The sequence below is a fragment of the Pongo pygmaeus genome, chromosome 23 (genome assembly GCF_028885625.2).
Source record: "Pongo pygmaeus isolate AG05252 chromosome 23, NHGRI_mPonPyg2-v2.0_pri, whole genome shotgun sequence".
NCBI classification, from domain to species: domain Eukaryota; kingdom Metazoa; phylum Chordata; class Mammalia; order Primates; family Hominidae; genus Pongo; species Pongo pygmaeus.
The window spans coordinates 34,986,131-35,007,618 of NC_085931.1; the positions used below are offsets into that span (position 1 = coordinate 34,986,131).

The 21,488-nt window shown below is 44.6% G+C and overlaps 1 protein-coding gene and 1 pseudogene across 1 annotated transcript; both read right to left on the reverse strand.

The window, feature by feature from the left end:
- Nucleotides 1-1,254: 1,254 nt before the first annotated feature.
- LOC129023142 (glutathione S-transferase theta-4-like) lies at nucleotides 1,255-14,018 on the reverse strand. Its single transcript, XM_054469683.2, has 4 exons — nucleotides 13,975-14,018; nucleotides 8,381-8,531; nucleotides 7,268-7,438; nucleotides 1,255-5,918 (listed from the first exon to the last, which is right to left on the reverse strand). The coding sequence occupies exons 1-4, from the start codon at nucleotides 14,016-14,018 to the stop codon at nucleotides 5,721-5,723; spliced, it is 564 nt and encodes a 187-aa protein (XP_054325658.1). The 3' UTR covers nucleotides 1,255-5,720.
- A 3,292-nt stretch (nucleotides 14,019-17,310) lies between these two features.
- Nucleotides 17,311-19,968, reverse strand: LOC129022967 (kelch-like protein 5; annotated as a pseudogene).
- Nucleotides 19,969-21,488: the final 1,520 nt, after the last annotated feature.

Here is a 21,488-nt window from a genome sequence, read left to right on the forward strand (position 1 = left end):
AGAGACGGGGTCGCACTTTCTTTCCCTCAAACGATCCTTCTGCCTCACCCTCCCATATAGCTCAGACCACATGTAAATGCCACCAATCTGGGCTAATTTTTTGACTTTGTAGAGACGGGGTCGCACTTTGTTTCCCAGGATGGTCTCGAATTCCTGGGCTCAAGTGATCCTCCCACCTCAGCCTCCCAAAGTGCTGAGATTACAGGTGTGATCCACCACCTCTGGCCTCTCTCACATTCTTGACATTTAAAGTTACCGTCATTGACAAGGAACATGGGTACACTCCAATTTACTCCAGAAAAAAACTCTTTTCTCCATTGAATAGATATGCGGCCTGGCTGCTTCCTACTCTAGTTGAGGTCTTCTTTTTGTTTCCTTTTTCTTCTTCTTCTCTCTTGTTTTTTAGACACGAGGTCCTGCTGCGTTGCCCAGGCTGGTCTCAAAGTTCTAGCCTCCAGAGACCCTCCTGCCTTGTCCTCCCAAAGTGTTGGGATTATAGGTGTGAGTCACCCTGTCCAGCCTCAAAATGTGGTCATTAGATCAGCAGCAGCAGCAGCCTTGCCTGGGAGCTTGTTAGAATTATACTAACAGGCTCCTACCCCCAAACCCAGACCTACTGGATCAGACAGAGTCTGTATTTTCATAAGATCCTCAGGTGATCCAAATGCACGTTAAACTTTGAGGAGCTTTGATCCAGAACCTGGGCTGGGGGCCCCTGGGGGCCACTCTGTTCCTCACAGACTGCAAGGTATGTTTTTTTCTTGCCTCTTTTCTATGTCCCAATGTCTCCTTCTCTCTGTGTCTGACCCTGAGGACCCTATGACATCTTCCCAGGGGAGTTTCCACTGCCAAAGGCCTGATCCTCTAGAATCTGATGGGCTCCTCTAGACACCAATCTCTACCTGGGCTCTTGTTGAAGAAGCCAATCAGCTCATTGGTTGGAGATCACATGATATAAAACATGGCTGCCTTCCAAGCCTTATGTGTGGACAAGGAGATAGGGATAAGTAGGCATATCATGTTCTGATACCTGGGCCATCGTCTCTCCTCAGGCCCCCAGGATACACTTTTATGGGGCGTTTTCCTCCCTTCCCCCAATATGGTCACTCATAACTTACATCCAACAGTCAAACAGGAGTGGAAGCTACAGGGTTTCATGTAAACAATAGGCTAGGCTGTGGGGCTGAGTAAAAGGCACTGGACTGTGGTAGGTCTTACTCCAAGATGGCCAAATGGAAGGGCTTTTAGCTTTCTTTGTTTTTGTTTTATATTTTGAGATACAATGTTCAATTTTTACACTTCAGAATAAAAAGAGCCACAATTTACGCTTCATATTTTTTGTAGCTGCTTCCCTATGCTTTTGAACAATGTAATCATATTTTCATTATCAGATATAATTCCCATACCATAATATCCACCCTTTCAAAGTATACTTTAAAATTCAATTGGTTTAAAGCCAATTCCGTGGTTGTTAGTATATTAACAAAGTTTTGTCACCATCAGAGTTATCGAATTCTAGATCATTTTCATCACCCAAAAAAGAAACTCTGTACCCAATAAAGAGTCACTGCCCATTTTCCCTCTTCCCCTAGCCCCTGGTTACCATTCATCTACTTTCTACCTCTGTGGATAGGAAGTATCTGCCTATTCTGGAGATTTCATTCAAATGGAATAATGAAATATGTGGCCTTTTATGACTGGCTTCTTTCATTTAGCATAATGGTGTCAAGGTTCATCCATGTTGTAGCATATAACGGTACTTCATCCCTTCTTATGGCTGAATAATATTCAATTTTATGGACTTTTTAGCAAAACATTCTAATTTTTACTTCTCTACTGTGCTTATTGTTTGTCTTTCTCCACAACAATGTGAGCACTAAAGGTAGAGATTTTTGCCTATTTTGTTCACTACTGCTTCCTCTGCACCAAAAGCATTGCCTCGTTGTGGGTACTTTTCTAGTTGTAGGAAGGAGAAGACAAGATATAGGTCCTGACTCTGGTTCTGCCTCTCATTCATATGCTACTCTGAGGATCCCTTCCCCTTGAAGAACTTGTTTCTTCATCTACAAAATGGGGATAATACTACTACTCATCAGGGTGGTTGTGAGGATTAAACAAGGTAAGAGAAGTAAAATTGCATGTTAGTTATCAGATAGATTTGTGTTCCCATCTAGCTCCAATGAGGGAGAGGATTTGCTCTAGTCTGTCCCTCTGGGCTCTGGGCTTCTAATGGGCAGACAGCTTCCTCCATGATGTTTGTAGCTGTAAAGCCTGGCACAGTCCCTCAAGACAAGTTTTTTCTGTTTTTGTTTTCTTGAGATGGAGTATCGCTCTGTCACCAGGCTGGAGTACAGTGGTGTGATCTTGGCTCACTGCAATCTCTGCTTCCCAGGTCCAAGCGATTCTCCTGCCTCAGCCTCCTGAGTAGCTGGGATTACAGGCACACGCCACTACATCCAGCTAATTTTAAGACAAGCTTTCACACTTGAACTGCTGATGGTCTTCCATGAACAATTCAACAGAAACCCAGTAGCGTACACTTCCTTGTATGCACTTGTTCCCTCTCTTTACATTTATTACACATTTAATGCTACCTAATAATTCCCTATATTTATCTTTTACTGTATCCAATCATTCAACAGATTCCAACTGAAATACATAGAAGAGTGATATTCCAACTTCATCAGACCCTGAGATTCTATTTTTAACATTTCTTCCATGGATTGTTGAATGTTTCCAATGATTGATCCACCTTCCCTTGGCCTTTTCTACATTACAGATTTGGTTGCATGTCCATGTCTATGTTGCTGAACTTGCCTCACAGACCCAGCTTGAACACAAGATGGGAGCTTGCTGAAGAGCAGGACTCATTCTGTTGAACCTGCATGTTTTCTCAGGTCAGATTGCTTGGTGGTGCTTCTTCAATTTCTTTCAACAGCACATTGTAGTTTTCTGTGTTGAAGTGTTGCTTTTCTTTGGTTAAATTTATTCTAACTATTTTATTCTTTTTGATGCTATTATAAATGGAAGTGTGGTTTTAATTTTGTTTTTGATCCTTTATTGCAAATGTATACTATTGATTTTTGTGTATTAATCTTGTATCCTGCAACCTTGCTGAATTTATTTTATTTTATTGAGATGGAGTCTCAGTCTGTCACCCAGGCTGGAGTGCAGTGGAATGATCTTGGCACACTGCAGCCTCCACCTCCTGGGCTCTAGTGATTGTCCTGCCTCTGCCTCCCGAGTAGCTGGGACTACAGACATGCGCCACCATGCCCAGCTAATTTTTGTATTTTTAGTAGAGACGGGGTTTCACCATATTGGACAGGCTGGTCTCAAACTCCTGACCTCATGATCTGCCTGCCTCAGCCTCCCAAAGTGCTGGGATTACAGGCATGAGCCACTGTGCCCAGCCTTGAACTCGTTTATTAGCTGTAATTGTTTTTAAGTGAGTTCCGTAAGAATTCCTAGAATGTCATCTGTGAATAGAGACGGTTTTACTTCTTTCTTTCTGATCTACATTCCACCTTGTTCCTTTTTCTTGCCTAATTGCCCTAATAAGTAGAAGTAGTGTGAATGAACATTCTTGTCCTGTTCCTGATCTTAGGAGGGAAACGCTCGATCTTTCACAATGAATGAAGTATGGTGTTAGTTATAGGTTTTTCATAGATGCTTTTTGTCAAGTTGAGGAAGTTCCTTTCTCGTCTTCATCTGCTGAGTAATTTTATCGTAAAAGGATGTTAGATTTTGTCAAAGGCCTTCTCTACATTAGGATGATCATGTGACTGTCTATTAACATGGTATGCTACATTGATTGATTTTTGTGTGTTGAACTGCATTTGTACTCCTGGGATAAATCCTACCTGGTCAAGGTGTATGATCCTTTTAATATGCTGCTGGATTTGATTTGCTAATATTTTGCTGAGGATTTTTACATCTTATTTATAAGGATATTGCTTTGTAACTTTATTTTCTTGTAATGTCTTTTTCTCTCTTTGGTATCAGAGTAATTCTGGCCTCATAGTACGAGTTGAAAAATATTTCTTCCTGTTCTATTTTTTGGAAGAGTTTGTGAAGGCTTTGTGTTAGTTCTTCAAGCTTTCAGTTGAATTCACCAGTGAAGCCATCTGGTCCTGGGCTTTTCCTTGTCGAATTTTTAAAAATAATTAATATTTTAATCTGTTTATTTGTTACAGGTCTATTACAATTGTATCTTTCTTCTTAAGTCAGTTTTGGTAGATTGTGTGTTTCTAAAATTTTCCCATTTCATCTAGGTTTCCTAAATTGTCCACATATAATTATTCATAGTATTTCTTTCTAAACTTTTGTATTTTTCTATGACCAATGTGATGTCTCCATTTTCTTTCTTTCTGGTTTCCATCTCATTTCTTCATTTTTGTTTTTGTTTGTTTTTTGAGATAAAGTTGTTCTATGTTGCCCAGGCTGGAGTGAAGTGGTGTAATCATAGCTCAATGTAACCTTCAACTCTTGAACTCGAGTGATCCTCCCACCTCAGCCACACAGTTAGCTAAGACCACAGGCATGCACCACCACACCAAGCTAATTTTTTAAAAATATATATTTTTTAGAAAAAAGTCTCATTGTGTTGCCCAGGCTGGTCTCAATCTCCTGGCCTCAAGTGATCATTCTGCCTCTGCTTTCCAAAGTACTGGGATTACAAGTGTGAGCCATTGCACCCAGCCTCCACTTTCTTTCTTGGTGAATAATTTGACCCTTATTTTTTCACTTGGCTATTCTAAGTAAAGGTTTGCCAATTTTGTTGCTCTTTGCAAAGATCCAATTTTTGGTTTTATTTATTTTATTGCTTTTCTATTTTCTATTTCATTTATCTCCATTCTAATCTTTATTATTTCCTGTTTTCTACTGGTGTTGGGTTTAGTTTGCTCTTATTTTTCTAGTTCCTTAAGGTGTAAAGTTAGGTTATTGATTCAAGATCGTTCTTCAACTTATGTGTTTACAGCTATAAATTTTGCTCTTAGCACTGCTTCTGCTGCATCTTATAAATTTGGGCATGTTGTGTTTTCATGTTTATTCATTCAAGATACTTTTTGATGTCCCTTGTGATTTCTTCTTTAACCCATTGGTTGTATAAGAGTGTGCTGTTTAATTTCTATGTGCTTGTGAATTTTCTAGTCTTCCTTCTGTTCTTGATTTTTAACTTTATTCCACTGTGTCCAGAAAACATACTTTGTGTAATTTCAATCATCTTAAATTTGAGACTGAGGACAAAATATATGCTCTATACTGGCGAATATTCCATGTGCTCTTTAGAAGAATGCTTATTCTGCTCCTGTCGGGTGGAACGTTCTGTTCATGTCTAGTGTGTGCGATTGGTTAATTATGCTTTTCAAGTCCCCTATTTCCTTGATGGTCTTCTGTAGTTTTTCTATTACTGAAAGTGGGATATTGAAGTCACCAACTATTGTTAATCACAATGTAACCATATTTAACCCTTTTAAAATTCTTTTTGGAAACTGGAAGGATCTGTAACCACCACCCACTCCCACATCAGACCGTATGCATATGCCAACTGTCTGCTGCTCAGCAGCTGTGATGGTTGTTCCAGTTCTTTATTAGACAAAGAACAGTTTTCTGTTTTTTTTGTTTGTTTGTTTGTTTGTTTTTTTAGCATTTCCTTTAAGGAAGGTGGCTCAGGTTGCTGAGCCAGCCAGGCCCTGCAGGACAGGCTGCGATTAGGGTCACTTGCTCTTCTTCAGCAACTCAGAAATATTCTCCTTGACCATTGGATCCAATGTTGAAAAATCCCAGTCGGCCAACTGCATTAGTCGATCATGGGCCTCCCTAAAGAGGCCAGAGCTGATATTCAGCTCCACCCGCATATGCCACTCAGCTAGCTTGGAGCTGTTGAGGAAGACATTATAGTTGGCTGCCATGGGCTGTGGATAGAGAAAGACGAACATGTGGTCAGCCTGGGGACCAGCCCCACCTGGGTCCTCTCCCACAGCCTCAGGCCCACACCCCCAACATCTACCTATGCAAAGAATTAGGCTGCTGACCCCCAAGGCCTGAGCAAAGGGTCACAGATTATGTAATAGATGTAGGTGGGGATGGAGGATCCAGAATCCCTCAGAGTCCTTAATCACTGGTCTTCTTGCTCCCAGCCTTCTGAACCATGCTGAGAGGGCTCCTGGCCCAGGCACCTCCCATTTCTCTAGCCTGTGACCTCACATGAATCCTGCCTTCTTCCAGGGAAACCCCTTATCTCAGGTGTGTATATGTGGATGAGGGAGAGAACTCAGGTTTTTCTCTCCATGTTCAACCTCCCACTGTCATCAAGCTCAGGGGCTAGGATGGGAGACCTGGCGGGAAGTCTACCGTGCAGTTTGGCTGGCTCCCTAAGAGTCTACCCTGTAGTTTGGTTTGCACCCAAGATCTTTGGGATGCCCAAGAAGGAGTGGGTGTGGGTGAAATGTAAGGGGTGGGGACGAAGCATATGGCTGAACCCTTGGGGCAGGCCAGAATGATTTTTCCTGGTGCTGATCTGCCCTGCAAACAGACCAAAGAGACTAATTTTCATATCAGCCAGAGATCTCTGGGATAAGGAAGAGAACACTGCATTTTCTGGTCAATACTCCAGGATCCCACGTTCCTCCTCCCGGGCATATCTCTAGCTAATATGCAAATTAGTCTCTTTGGTCAGTGCGCAGTGCCCTAGCTGGTGTGCAGGATGGCCAGTTTAGACCCTGGCCAGTGTCTTGAGAAGCAGAACTGGTCCCCCTCCCCTGCATGTAGAGGCCACATAAATGCCCCACACTCAGGTGTTGCTCCAAATGCACAGTGGATGCCCCTCAGACCCAGCCAGGAGAGCTGTCCTCCAGAGCTGTCTGTCTGGAGCTCTGGGAAAGAGGCAGGGCCAGAAGGACACCCAGGAAGCCAGTGAACATTTCCTGGAGAGTCCAGCAAGAGGAGGAGGTATCTGGGATGCTGGAGGATTGAGCAGGAAATGCAGTGTTCTTCTCTATCCCAGGCTCACCCTCCAGCTCCTCCCACACCGAAGAATCTTTGTCAAGTGTGAAGAACTGTGGTCCTTCCTGATTCATAATATTCTGTGCTTCCTGTTGCCCCCAGATTGAGTCCAGGCCCCCAGACCTGGCTCCCACAGCCCCCACGGCAGCCCCGCCTGCCTTTCACGCCTCACCAGCCTATCCTCAAGTGATGGCCCCACTGGTCACACAGGAGTCCTACCTCTGCCCAGGGTCTAACCATCCTCCAACCCACCCCACACCTGCATCATCTCCACCACGGCCACCAAGTCAGCCAGTGAGATGTGGTCCCCAGTGATGAACAGCTTATGCTGCAGAAAATACTCCTCAAAGAGCTGCAGGCTGTTCTTCACCTCTTCCACTGATGGAAGTTCCATCTTCTCAGCTGAAACTTCCTCCCCTGTTATCAGCAACTGGCCAGGGTTGGGAAGAGGAGGGAAGAGGAGGCTGCACTCCAGGGCCACCTGCCCTGCCAGGTCTCTGTACTCTAGTCTGCTGGGTAGATATAGAACAGTTCCCAGGATATAAAGCAGTTTCACCTCTTTTAGCAGTTTCACCTCTTTTAGCAGTTCTGATTGGTGGATGTTGCTGGGAACCATGTGTTCACAAGGATTTGGGGAGCTCAGCAGGCATAAATCCTGTGATTGATTAGTGATGCCTGTCACAGGCATAGAATTTGAAGTAGGGACACGTGTACTGGTTATTTGTCATCTTCCAATTTTCTATAGGCCTTTACTCTGTTTTGTTTTTGTTTTTTGAGATGGATTCTCACTCTGTTATCCAGGCTGGAGTGTAGTGGCACAATCTTGGCTCACTGCCAACTCCACCTCCTGGGTTCAAGCAATTCTCCTGCCTCAGCCTCCTGAGTAGCTGGGATTACAGGTGCCCATCACCACGCCGAGCTAATAATTTTGTATTTTTAGTAGAGACGGTGTTTCACAATGTTGGCCAGGTATGTCTTGAACTCCTGACCTCAAGTGATCCTCCCACCTCGGCCTCCCAAAGTACTGGGATTACAGTTGTGAGGCACTGTACCTGGTCTTCTATAGGCCTTCTGATCCTGAGATTCTCTAGTTCAGAATGAAATGCCTCGAATGCTATCCTGGGTGAGTCACATCAGCCCCTCCTGTATGCCCTTCCCCTCGCCCTAATAAGACTCTTTCATGCCCATTGTTTCAGTGCACACTCCTGACAGCTCTGTAAGGCAGGCAGGAGAAGGAGCTGAGGAAATGAGGTCCAGAGAGGGAGGGAGACTTACTTGAGTTCACCGGCAGTCAGCAGGGCCAGAACTGGCCTCCAGCCTTCCTGACTCCCTTGTGCCCGTGTCCCCAAGCCCCAGAAGTGACCCTGCTCACCTTGAGCCAGACTATCTTCTTCATGGGCAGCTGAAAGGCTGTGTGTTGCCAAGCCATGAACTCCTCCACATGGGCACGTGTGTGCAAGTCTGGCGGGTACCAGTGTAATGGTGCGCTGTACTTGCGACACAGGTAGTAGAGGATGGCCACGCTGCAGAAGGGGCTGGTCAGGGGCCCTTGCCTTCCTGAGTGCCGCTACATCAACCACCCCGGCATTCCTTGACTTGTAGACTTGTTTTAAAACGTACCCGGGATTTTGGCTTTATTCAGGTATGGCGAGGCCACAGATCAGAGCTGACAGCCATTTAAAAGATAGTTTGTTACTCACAGTTCCCAAGACGACAGGGGGGACATGCCACACCATGCAGGGCCATGGGGAAGCACCAGGGTCAGTCAGGAGGCAGAATGAGTGAGGGCAAAAGGTGGACAAAAGGCTTTACTGTGTTTTTTGCAAGAAGGCAAGACAGGGTAAACAGACTTAGGACTGGCTAGTTTGAATAATTGTGATGGGCTCTGGGTTCTAGGAGTGGTCCCTTGTTAGCTGGTACCTGTCCCTGGGGTGATTTGGGGCAGGAACCTGCTGGAAGGTGGCTGGTAAAGTTATGTTGGAGATACGAATCGGTTGATTGGCACATCAAAGGCACACCATAAGCAAATCATTTATTCTCTGTAGGAATTAGCTGGCCCAGGGAGGGGCATCTCTCTTGGATCAGTAAGGCCTCAAGATGTCAAAGCAATCTGGGCATGGTGGCTGAGGCCTCTAATCCCAGCACTTTGGAAGGCTGAGGAGGGAGGATCACTTGAGCCCAGAAGTTGGAGGCCAGCCTGGGCAGCACAGTGAGACTGTCTCTACAAAAAGTTTAAAAATTAGCACGGTGTAGTAGTAGTTCCAGCTACTCTGGGGGCTGAGGTGGGAGGATCACTTGAGCCCAGGAGGCCGGGGATGCAGTGAGCCGTGATCGCACCACTGCACTCCAGCCTGCACTCAGCAACGCGAGATTCTGTCTCAAAACAACAACAGCAACAACAACAACAAAAGAAGTTAATAGCTTAGCTTCTGCTGTATTCCAAAATTGTTGCACCCTGGACACACTGACAGCCTCAAAAGGAGGAGTTTGTGTGATCATTGGTGGATAAGGCTGTTCTGTGTAAATCCATTGGCACAAATAGTGCCTAAGCTGCACCTGTTAAAGAACAAGCTAAACACTCTCCATCAAACAAAAGAGGTGCATTCATTCTGCTGTACTGACCTTGTCCCAGCAATGGGATGTGGGTTTAACAGGATATGGGGAAATGTGCTCACACCTGTTCCTTTCAGCTTATTCATTCCTATTCTTATCTATGTTCTTCTCCCCATTTGTAGATCTCTCGTTATTAATCTGGCTCTTATCTCCATAGCCACCAACTCAGCTTTTAATATGTGAAACTTCTAGGAAAGTCTGCAGCAGGGGAAATGAAGGAATTAAAGACATGTCACCCCAAATATACTGCTTTGGAGTATTAATTATTTTGAGTTGAAGGCACTTGAGAAATAGCACATGCCGGAAAGACTCTCTGACCTGCCCTTTTCTATCTAAGAATAGGCCACACAATTTCCCATAAGAAAGGCACCCTCCCTTTACTAGGAAGAGAAGAACATTGTCATCACAAGTGACTGTGAATCAAGGTTCCAATGGATCTGTATAAACACACAACTAAAATAATCCTTATCTTCTAATTTTGCCCCCCATGTATGTCGTAGTCCCTTCTCCACAATTTCTTGCCTATAATCCAAACCCCTTTGTCTTGTCTTTTTTTTTTTTTTCTGAGGCAGAGTCTTGCTCTGTCACCCAGGCTGGAGTGCACTGGCGCGATCTCCGCTCACTGCAAGTTCTGCCTCCTGGGTTCACACCATTCTCCTGCCTCAGCCTCCCGAGTAGCTGGGACTACAGGTGCCCGCCACCACGCCTGGCTAATTTTTTTGTATTTTTAGTAGAGACGGGGTTTCACTGAGTTAGCCAGCATGGTCTTGATCTCCTGACCTCGTGATCTGCCCTCCTTGGCCTCCCAAATTGCTGGGATTACAGGCGTGAGCCACTGCGCCCGGCCTTGTCTTAAAAAAAAAAAAAAAAAAAGTATTGTTTTTCTATTTAAAAGATAGAAACCTTTTCTACTTTAGTCACTTTTTAGGCCTTCATTCTCTTGTGAAAGTACCAATGTACACTGAAAATTTAGCAAAACTTGAATGATTTTCTTCTGTTAATCTGTCTTATTTCAGTTTTATTCTTAGGCCCAGACCTCCAGAGACCCTAAGAATGTAGAGGAGATTTTTTTTCCTCCCCGGTAATAGCATGGCATACAGCATAGATCCCCGCTTGTTTAGGTGAACTTTAATCGCTTTCTAAAACTTTCTATGACATTCTTCATAAAGGTCATGCAGGCCAGGCGAGGTAGCTCATGCCTGCAGTCCCAGCTACTTGGGAGGCTGAGGTGGGAGGATCACTTGAGCCCAGGAGGTCGAGGCTGCAGTGAGCCACAATCGTGCCACTGTACTTCAGCCTGGATGACAGAGCAAGATCCTGTCTATAAGTTTTTTCTTTCTTAAGTAATGCATGTTTCAGCTCAGACTTATTCCATGGTGAGATATATATATGTGTGTATGTGTATGTGTACATATGTATGATTGCAAATGATATCTGTTGCATTTTACATGTTGAAGGAAGTATCTTCTTGAAAATATTATAAATTTGTGTCAATGTTGCTACTGCTCAAAACCCATTTCAGAATTGGTAATCTACTTACATTCAAAATGAGTGGGGTGGCCAGGCGCGGTGGCTCACGCCTGTAGTCCCAATGCTTTAGGAGGCCGAGGTGGGCAGATCACTTGAACCAGGAGTCTGAGACCAGCCTGGCCAACATGGCAAAACCCCATCTCTACTAAAAATACAAAAATTAGCAGGGCATGGTGGCGCATGCCTGTAATCCCAACTACTCGGGAAGCTGAGGCACGAACTTGGGAGGCAGAGGTGGCAGTGAGCCAAGATCACACCACGACATTCCACCCTGGGCAACAGAGCAAGACTCTGTCTCAAAACAAACAAACAAACAAAACAAAAAAATGCAACACAAAAGAGTCACCCAGAAGGAGGGTGCTGCGAAGACACACAGGGGAACGCCAGAACAGAGGCAAAGATTGGAGTGATGGGTCTTAGATTAATCACGGTCTTTATCTCCTGTACTTTATCATGCTTTGACATTTTTTAAGTTTATTTTACATTTTTGTAGAGACAGGGTCTCACTCTGCCAGGCTGGAGTGCAGTGGTGCAATTACATCAGTTTGGTCCAAAAGTAATCATGGTTTTTGCCATTACTTTTATTTTATTTATTTATTTATTTATTTGAGACAGGGTCTCACTCTGTCGCCCAGGCTGGAGTGCAGTGGTGCAGTCTCACCTCACTGCAACCTCCACCTCCTGGGTTCAAGCGATTCTCCTGCTTCAGCCTCCCAAGTAGCTGGGAGTACAGGTTCACACCACCATGCCCAGCTAATTTTTGTATTTTTAGTAAAGACAGGATTTCACCATGTTGACCAGGCTGGTCTTCAACTCCTGGCCTCAAGCGATCCACTTGCCTTGGCCTCCTGAAGTGCTGAGATTACAGGCCTAAGCCACCACGCCTGGTCTGCCATTACTTTTAATTAAAATTTTTATTATGGTTGATTGATTTCCTAGATTCATTCATACATTTTGTTTTGTTTTGTTTTTTGAGACAGGGTCTCGCTCTGTCACCCAAGGCTGGAGTCAGTTGTGCAGTTACAGCTCACTGCAGCCTTGACCTTCTGGGCTTGAGTGATCCTCCTGCCTCAGCCTCCTGAGTAGCTGGGACTACAGACATGTACCACCACACCCATCTAATTTTTAATTTTTGTTGCTGTTGTTGTTGTAGAGCTGGTGTCTTGCCATGTTGCCCAGTGCTGGCCTCAAGTGAGTCTCCCATCTCAGTCTCCCAAGGTGCTAGGATTACAGGTGTGGATCACTGCGCCCAGAGTGCTTTGCCATCCTGAGGACTTGCTGATCCAAGAGAGACTGCCCCTACCTGGGCCATAAATTCCTAAACTATTAACTTCTAACTGGAGTGCTACCACTTTTTTTTTTTTTTTGAGATGGAGTCTCACTCTGTCACCCAGTCTGGAGTGCAGTGGCGTGATCTCAGCTCAATGCAAGCTCCACCTCCCGGATTCAGGCCATTCTCTGACCTCAGCCTCCCGAGTAGCTGGGACTACAGGCGCCTGCAACCACGCCAGGCTAATGTTTTGTATTTTTAGGAGAGACGGGGTTTCACCGTGTTAGCCAGGATGATCTCGAACTCCTGACCTCATGATCTACCTGCCTCGGCCTCCCAAAGTGCTGGGATTACAGGAGTGAGCCACCTTGCCCGGCCGAGTGCTACCAATTTTTGCAGAGTAATATTGAACTCTTGTTCTATTACTATGGAAAGATTTAGAACTGCCCTTTCCATCACATAATTTCCAACGCCTGGAAAAAAGGATCTCAATACTGAAAATAACTTAGAATTGTAACACACAAGTGGGTTTTCCCTGATGTCATATCTAGTATGTTTATGTAGTATTACTTTGTGTATAAAAGAGCCCAAGTTTGTAATTAGGCTGGGATTTAAGGTGACACCTAGTGATAGAGGGTGTTGGGTATCCAAGTCTACACTGACCTGACCATTTAGGTGAGAACCTTTATATAATCTGTTGCCACATAAGATAAAAAGACCAGTGTTGTTCACGGATAACGTCAGAGTGGAACTCATGACCCACCAGGTTGGGGGCTGGTGTCTTGTCACCTATCATGTAGGCATCTGCACACATCCATCTTCCATGTGTCTTTGTCAGTCTGTAGGAGAATGGGTTGCAAAATATCTGATATAGGAGGCCTGCAGTTTGGCCTTGACATGTCTGTGGCTTGGTTTTGTTATGTGACCAAGTTTGTCCAGATTTTTGGTCTACCCATATTTAATGTCTAGTGTTTGGCAGTCTAATGAAGAAAGCAGATGAGCTACCCCATGTTATACAAGGGTGGCTTGTGAGCTTACTGTAACATCCGGTGATATGACAAGTGTTTGTACCATAAGAGTCAGTGCCAGAACCTTCTAAAACCTTCATGGGAGGCTTGAGGATGCCACCTGTGGAACCAAATCACAGGATTCAACTGTAATATCGTCTTGCTATGTCACCTATAAATCATTCAGCACCATACCTGTTTTTAAAACAAAGGGAACATTTTCTTTTTTTTTTTTTTTAAGACAGGGTCTTGCTCTGTTGCCCAGGCTGAAGTGCAGTGGTGTGATCACAGCTCACTGCATTCTCCACCTCCCGGGCTCAAGCAATTCTTCCACCTCAGCCTCCTGAGTAGCTGGGACCACAGGTGCCCACCACCACAGTCTACTAATTTTTTGTGTGTTTTGTGTAGAGACAGGGTTTCACCATGTTGCTCAGGCTGGTCTCAAACTCCTGAGCTTAAGCGACCCACCCACCTCTGCCTGCCAAAGTGCTGAGATTACAGGCTTGAGCCACCATACCCAGCAAATTTCCTTCATTTAATGACTACCTGAGCACAGGACAGACCTTGAGCTTCCATAGAGGTTTGTCCATGTCCAATTAATCCATCAAAAGAAGAAGTAAAGTGAAGTTGTTTTCTCAGTTGTGGATGCCACACCCTGTCACATACCCAGTTTTCATAGTTGGCTCACCGAGTCCTGGCATTGGCAGGAATGAAAATTGGTTCAGGTTCTTCTGCATGATCTAGATGTTGACATAACCAGTAATCAGATTAATTAAAGTGGACAGGATTTGGAGAGTTGGTGTAACGGGCTGTCAGCTCTGTTTTTGACCTGTTGAGAAAAGAGTAAGGGTTACTAAGAATGTGACACAACCTCAAAGAGAACCCATAGTGGAGGATCAGAGGGAGAATCAGAGGACAGGATTGATACAAGCAATTTCCAGTCAGCTTTTTAATAAATGGCCAGAGAAAAAGGAGGCTTCATTAAAAGGAAGAGTTTCTTTTGGTTTTTGGTTTTTGGACAAGGAGGCCCAATGTGAGAAAACAGGTTGAAGTGAAGTTTCTTGATCCATGATCTTGAGGAAAGCTGTCTACTTTAAAATGTCATCTGCTTCTGAGGCCTGGGAACCAGTCTGGGAAATCGTTACTTTAAGGTCACCTGTAGGGAGGGTCTTCCAGTTGTCCTCAGAGTGCTGATCTGGGTCTACCTTGGTGTAATTCACGTGAATCCAGGAGGACTTTTCCCCAACTTGATGGCAGCCTAGGTGGTTAGCAGTACAGTCAGGCATTGCTTAATGACAGGGATGCATTCTGAGAAATGCATCTTTAGGTACTTTTGTCGTTGTGTAGACATCACAGAGTGTACTTACACAGACCTAGATGACATAGCCTACTACACACCTAGGCTATATTGTGTAGCCCACCTGCTCCTAGGCTACAAACCCATACAGCGTGTTAGTGTACTGAATACTGTACACGGTGTAACACAATGATAAGTATTTTCTTTTACTTATATCTTGCAGTGCAGGATTTATCACAAAATGTTACTGCCCAGTGCATTTTTGCAAACAATAACAATTCACTGAGAGTATTAACATTCACATATGTAATTAGAGCTTACAAATGCACCAAACTTTGGGTAACAAACACTTTAAACTTATTTTTTAGACATTCAGTGAGCCCCTTCTCCCCCCTTCCCAAACTGTTTGATTACAAAGAAGCACAATGGGTTAACTGTGGCAAAACATAAGAAATAAGGCAGGTGAGGCAGATGCAGCCTTGACAACATAAGAATATCCAAACAATGTTGTCAATATCAAAAGAAAAGAATCAAAACATCTTTTATAATATAAAATAAATTCATATAATTAAGTACTAATTATTTTATTTTTTCCTGAGATGGAGTCTAGCCCAGGCTAGAGTGTAGTGGCACGATCTCGGCTCACTGCAACCTCTGCCTCCTGGGTTCAAGAAATTCTCCTGCCTCAGCCTCCTAAATAGCTAGGATTACAGGCATGCACTACAACGCCCACCTAATTTTTATATTTTTAGTAGAGACGGGGTTTCACCATGTTGGCCAGGCTGGTCTCCAACTCCTGACCTCACGATCCACCCACCTCAGCCTCCCAAAATGCTAGGATTACAGGAGTGAGCCACCTCACCTGGCTGCATATCTTAAATTTAATGTGAAACATCATGTTTCAACTTCAACTTAAGAATATCATGACATACAGTTTTTGGTGAGTCTAGATGTAATGGAATGAATATTTAAATAGACTTCAAAGATTTTATCAAGGTTATATTTGGTTATCATTGCTTTAAGTCTTTAATGCTTTTCTTTATTTATTAGACTAAGCCAATTTTAGAAACAAAATCCACAACCAACACACATACAATGCCGATGTTTCTGAAAAAACTAAATAGTGTTATCTTTAGTATATCATTAAAATAGTGATTGTGATTAAACAAACAAGCAAACAAACAAATTACTGAAACTCGTATATGATAAACTTACAGAAAGCAACATTTTAGAAGTTCCATCTGGTGTGTCTGCACTGTAAGAAAATAAATCTGGATATGAGTATGTAGGGTCCAGCCCTACAGGGTCGGTGAGTTTTCTCCTCGTGTGTGGAGATGAGAGAGTGTAGAAATAAAGACACAAGACAAAGAGATAAAAGAAAAGACAGCTGGGCCCGGGGGACCACTACCACCAAGATGCAGAGACCGGTAGTGGCCCCAAATGCCAGGCTGCACTGATATTTATTGGATACAAGACAAAGGGGCAGGGTAAGGAGTGTGAGCCATCTCCAATGATAGGTAAGGTCACCTGGGTCATGTGTCCACTGGACAGGGGTTCCTTCCCTCCCTGGCAGCCAAGGCAGAGAGAGAGAGAGGAGAAAGAGAGAGACAGCTTACACCATTATTTCTGCTATCAGAGACTTTTAGTACTTTCACTAATTTGCTACTGCTATCTAAAAGGCAGAGCCAGGTGTACAGGATGGAACATGAAGGCAGACTAGGAGCGTGACCACTGAAGCACAGCATCACAGGGAGCTGGTTAGGCCTCCGGATAACTGTGGGCAGGCCTGACTGATGTCAGGCCCTCCACAAGAGGTGGAGGAGTAGAGTCTTCTCTAAACTCCCCCAGGGAAAGGGAGACTCCCTTTCCTGGTCTGCTAAGTAGTGGGTGTTTTTCCTTGACACTGATGCTACCGCTAGACCAGGGTCTGCTTGGCAACCGGTGTCTTCCCAGATGCTGGCATTACCGCTAGACCAAGGAGCCCTCTGGTGGCCCTGTCTGGGCATAACAGAAAGCTTGCACTCATGTCCTCTGGTCACTTCTCACTATGTCCCTTCAGCTCCTATCTCTGTATGGCCTGGTTTTTCCTAGGTTATGATTGTAGAGCAAGAATTACTATAATATTGGAATAAAGAATAATTGCTGCAAACTAATGATTAATGATATATATATATAATTATATCTAAGATCTATATCTAGTATAACTATTCTTATTTTATATATTTTATTATACTGGAACAGCTCATGCCATCGGTCTCTTGCCTTGGCACCTGGGTGGCTTGCCACCCACGTGAGTAAGATGTGCTTGATGGAATAAATGAGATCCCCAGCTAGCACTGGGCTATGTTCCACAGCAGTGCATTTGTCCTAATATATTACATCAGGAATGTTTGTTCACAATCCACCAGCTGCAGGTTTTCATTTACTAAGAAATGAAAGCAATTAATCCTGGTCCATCCACTCCTTCCTCCCTTGTTTTACTATCTTTGCTTTGAGATCAGGCACTTTGTGCCCAGGATTGTGGCAATGCATGTTTACTAAAAATGTATCCGTTGATAGTAGAATAATTGTACTAAATTAATAAAGGAAGAGAGTGTCTTCATGTAGAAAACAGAGCACTAAATTATAATTTTACAGTCACAACACAAGCTCCAGCTCTTCCTAGGCACAGTGGAGCAACCTGGGTCCACTCATTTGTCTGGGGATCATAAGCCTCCACTGTATTCAGGTATGCCTGTCCATCATACCTCCCAACAGCATAAAACTTATCAACAAGTAAACAGACCTCCACTGCATCTCTGCTGATGCTCATTGATTCTACTGTAGTCCACATGTCTGTTTTGGGATCAGATGTCTCCACACAATCTGAGAGTCTGGAAGTCAAGTTGGATGTGAGAGTATCATGTCCCCCTATAGCATACAGTAGTCTGCTCCAGGTCGTTACTCCTATACCACCTCTCCTTTTTGACATCCATGCACACAGTGTCCATGTTGGGGTGATCAGGCCCAACATCAGGCCGTGGGGGCTACAAAGTCTGGCGGGGTCAGAGGAATGTGAAAAGATAAGTTAAAAGTGCATAAAGTGGGTCCAGGGGGCCAGCACTAGATTGAAGTCTGCAAAGGCCCCGAGCTCTGGAAGCCCACACTATTTATTGGTGATCAAACAAAGAAGCAGGTGGTGAGGACGTGAGGGTAAACAGGTGAGGGCATGAGGACGTGGGGATAGAAAGCTAGTGGTGCATTAAGCATAGCTGTGACAGCTTAGCATTTCCTTTGACGCATGTAGAATATGCTCTGCTGCTTGAGATAATGGAGGACATGTTTATGAGTAAGAAGCAAGGAACCAACAAGTCTGTGCACATTCCAGAGGCTATGAGGAGTTTTATGCCCTGAGCCCTGGGTTCCATCCAAGCCACAAGGGGTTTTATGCCCTGGGCTTAGATTTGTGGTGGGGCAGGGCAGCCTTCCACCCTATGGCACAGAGCTTGGTGTACCAAAGGCCATGAGGGGTTTTAGACCGTGGACCCCAGACATCTTTCGAGACTCTTTTACATTATGACAGACAAGCCAGTCCTGCCTCAGCTCTTCTACCAACAGTCCACTCACTAGTATGAGGATCAAAACATTCTACTGATTTGAGACAAGAACTTCCATCATGACCACCAACTGCATAAAGTTTTCCACTTAGTACTGCCATACCAACTGTGCTCCTAGGAGTAGACACAGTGGGAACAACATTCCACTGGCGAGCCTAAGGGTCCCAAATTTCCACTGTGTTCAGATGGCCCCAGCCCCCATGCCCTCCTACGGCATACATGGGACCTTCCAGTACAGCCACACCAAGGCCATGTCTATGTGTGGACATAGGTGGCACCACACTCCCTGTTTTTGTTTTGGGGTTGTGGCACTCTACAGTATTCAAAGTCTTCAGTCCATCTCTTCCTCCAACCACATACGGTTTGTCATCTAGCACTGCGACACCAAACTGTAGCCTCCTCTCATTCATATTTGCTACTGGAGTTCACATATTTGTACAGAGATCATACTTTTCAATGCTTGTGGCTCCTTTTGTTGAATCCATTCTCCCAACTGCAAATAATATACCAACAGTTGACTTCTTAGATTTTGTCTGAGGACTTTGTAACATGGCTCATCTCTCTGGTAATACATGGTACTTCACTGCATCCATAATGAGTTTCTGACATTCTATATTATCCCAAAAAAGTGCATTATTTTCCACGTCTGCCAGGAACTGTGGTGCAAGAAGAGGTAGCCTAATATGAGCCAAAAGTTTACCTAGATCTTTCCGTCTCTGTTCCAAATCATGACAGACCCAAGTAAGAAGTGCAGTCAATATTGTCTCATCAGGAATGTTCATGTCATCACTAGTCAAGAACTTTGGAATTTTGCTGGCTGGTAATAATACAAATTCCTGGTTTCTGATTACTTTCATGAAATGCTCAATAGTATAATTGTGAGCCACTTTATGCAAATCTGTACAACATTAGGCATCAGCAAAAGAACAAATTCCAAGACAGCTGGATGGGTGAAGCTGTTTCATTAAAAACTTACGACATGTGGCCGGGTGCCCTGGCTCACACCTGTAATCCCAGCACTTTGGGAGGCCAGGGCAGGCGGATCACCTGAGGTCAGGAGTTCGAGACCAGCCTGGCTGACATGGTGAAACCCCGTCTCTACTAAAAATACAAAAAATTACCTGGTCATGGTGGCAGGCGCCTATAATCCCAGCTACTCACGAGGCTGAGGTAGGAGAATTGCTTGAACCTGGGAGGCGGAGGTTGCAGTGAGTTGAGATCTACACTGGGTGGCAGAGCGAACCTCTGTCTCAAAACAAACAAAAACAACATGCTTCTACAACCTGCGAAAGCTGAAGAAGGCAAGCTGTAGATAGCAGGCAGTCAGTATTATCCTCTTTTAATTCAAGGTGGGTTGTATAAGCATATTGGATCAAGGACCACGATGAATTTGGTTCTACACCTTCCATTTTTATGTCTTCTTGTCTTGCTTCTCTGACATCATTAGTAAACATGGCAGCAAAATAGTCTGAGCCAGAGGAGAGCACCAAGCTGTGAGCTGGAATTCTGCAATCTCCAGCAACTAAAATTACATCGCACAACTGTTTATGTCTCCAACAATTTTCCATTTTTTTAAATGTTTGTTCGGCATAATTCAGGGCTTGGAAAAATTCATGATGAGCATGGCTCCATAGTATGACAGGATGATGACGTCTGACTACTACTGGAAGTCCGCGTCGGGCTCCGGAGGGAGTCACGGCAGGCCGGGGTGGAGGAGTGGGGGAGGCGAGGGCAGAGAGGGATGCTCGTGTGCCCCCAACCCCTTCCTGGCAGCCTCACCTACGGCGCTGGCGGCCCCAAGCTAGACAATCTTGCTCCATCAGGTGGCGCCAGGAGGTGGCGGGGGGTAGGGTGGTCAGAGTCCTCAGGTAGAACCAGAGGGGGTGGGTGAGGGGATGGGGGTCCGGACTGGCTCACCCATCAGTCCTGGCACTGCGCAATCGGCTGCCCACGCAGCCCACACAATGATAAGTATTTTTGTATGTAAACATATCTAAACATAGAAAAGCTACAGTAAAAATATGGTATTATAATCTTTTTTTTTTTTTTTTTTTTTTGAGACAGGATCTCACTCTGTTGCCCTGGCTGGCGTGCAGTAGCACACTCACGGCTCACTGCAGCCTCGACTTTCCTGGGCTCAGGTGAGTCTCCCACCTCAGCCTTCTAAGTAGCTGGGACTACAGGCGCGCATCACCATGACTGGTTTATTTTGTATTTTTTGTAAAGACAGGGTTTCACCATGTTGTCCAGGCTGGTCTCAAACTCCTGGGCTCAAATGATCTACCCGCCTCTGCCTACCAAAGTGCTGGGATGACAGGTGTGGTGGCTCACCGGCATTATAAACTGATGGGGACACCATTGTATATTCGGTCCATCATTGACGGAAACATTGGTGACAGTGCATGCTTTCTTCTAAAAACCTTGATTTACACCTAATCTCCTGGTCAAAAGGGATGGCAAGTCTTGTTAGTTGGCAGAAGCTATGCCCTTTTTACCTGTTGATGATTTATATGCTCCAAGATTACTAGTTAGTTCCTTTATGTAGCTATCATAGCATCACATTGTTCACTTAAGAAGTCCCCATAATCCAGGGATCACTCAATCCAGGAATGAAAGGTTTAGAGATGCCAATAGGCAAAGGGAAACCAAGCACTATTTTAAAAGTAGTTAATCTACGCCTCCCATTTGGAGCATTCTAAACTTCATAAGGGGTAAAAGGCAACAAGAGGTAATGCTTTTCCTCCTTTCAATTCAGTTTCCTGACAGATTTTTTTCTAAAGTCTTTTTTTCTTTTTCTTTTTTTTTTTTTTTTTTTTTTGAGATAGAGTCTCACTCTGTCACCCAGGCTGGAGGGCAGTGGCACAATCCTAGCTCACTGCAACCTCTGCCTCCCAGGTTCAAGTGATTCTCCTGCCTCAGCCTCCCAAGTAGCTGGGATTACAGGGGTGTGCCACCACACCCAGCTAATTTTTGTATTTTTAGTAGAGACAGGGTTTCACCATGTTGGCCAGGCTGGTCTCGAATTCCTGACCTCAAGTGATCTGCCCACCTGGGCCTCCCACAGTGCTGGGATTACAGGTGTGAGCCCCGCACCCAGCCTATTGAATATAAAAATGCTCCAGGAATAAATGCTTGGTGCCACAAAGTGAAACCAGCACTCAGGCAAA

What these genes read in the sequence shown, in the direction of transcription:
- LOC129023142 (XM_054469683.2), bottom strand. Translation starts at nt 14,018, where the DNA reads ATGGACAAACCTCTATGGAAGCTCAAGGTCTGTCCTGTGCTCAG. An exon ending in AAGGTCTGTCCTGTGCTCAG is followed by an intron (nt 8,532 to 13,974) that starts GTAGTCATTAAA and finishes CCCCTTCTGCAG; the next exon opens with CGTGGCCATCCTCTACTACC. An exon ending in CCGTGGTGGAGATGATGCAG is followed by an intron (nt 5,919 to 7,267) that starts GTGTGGGGTGGG and finishes CTCTATCCACAG; the next exon opens with CCCATGGCAGCCAACTATAA.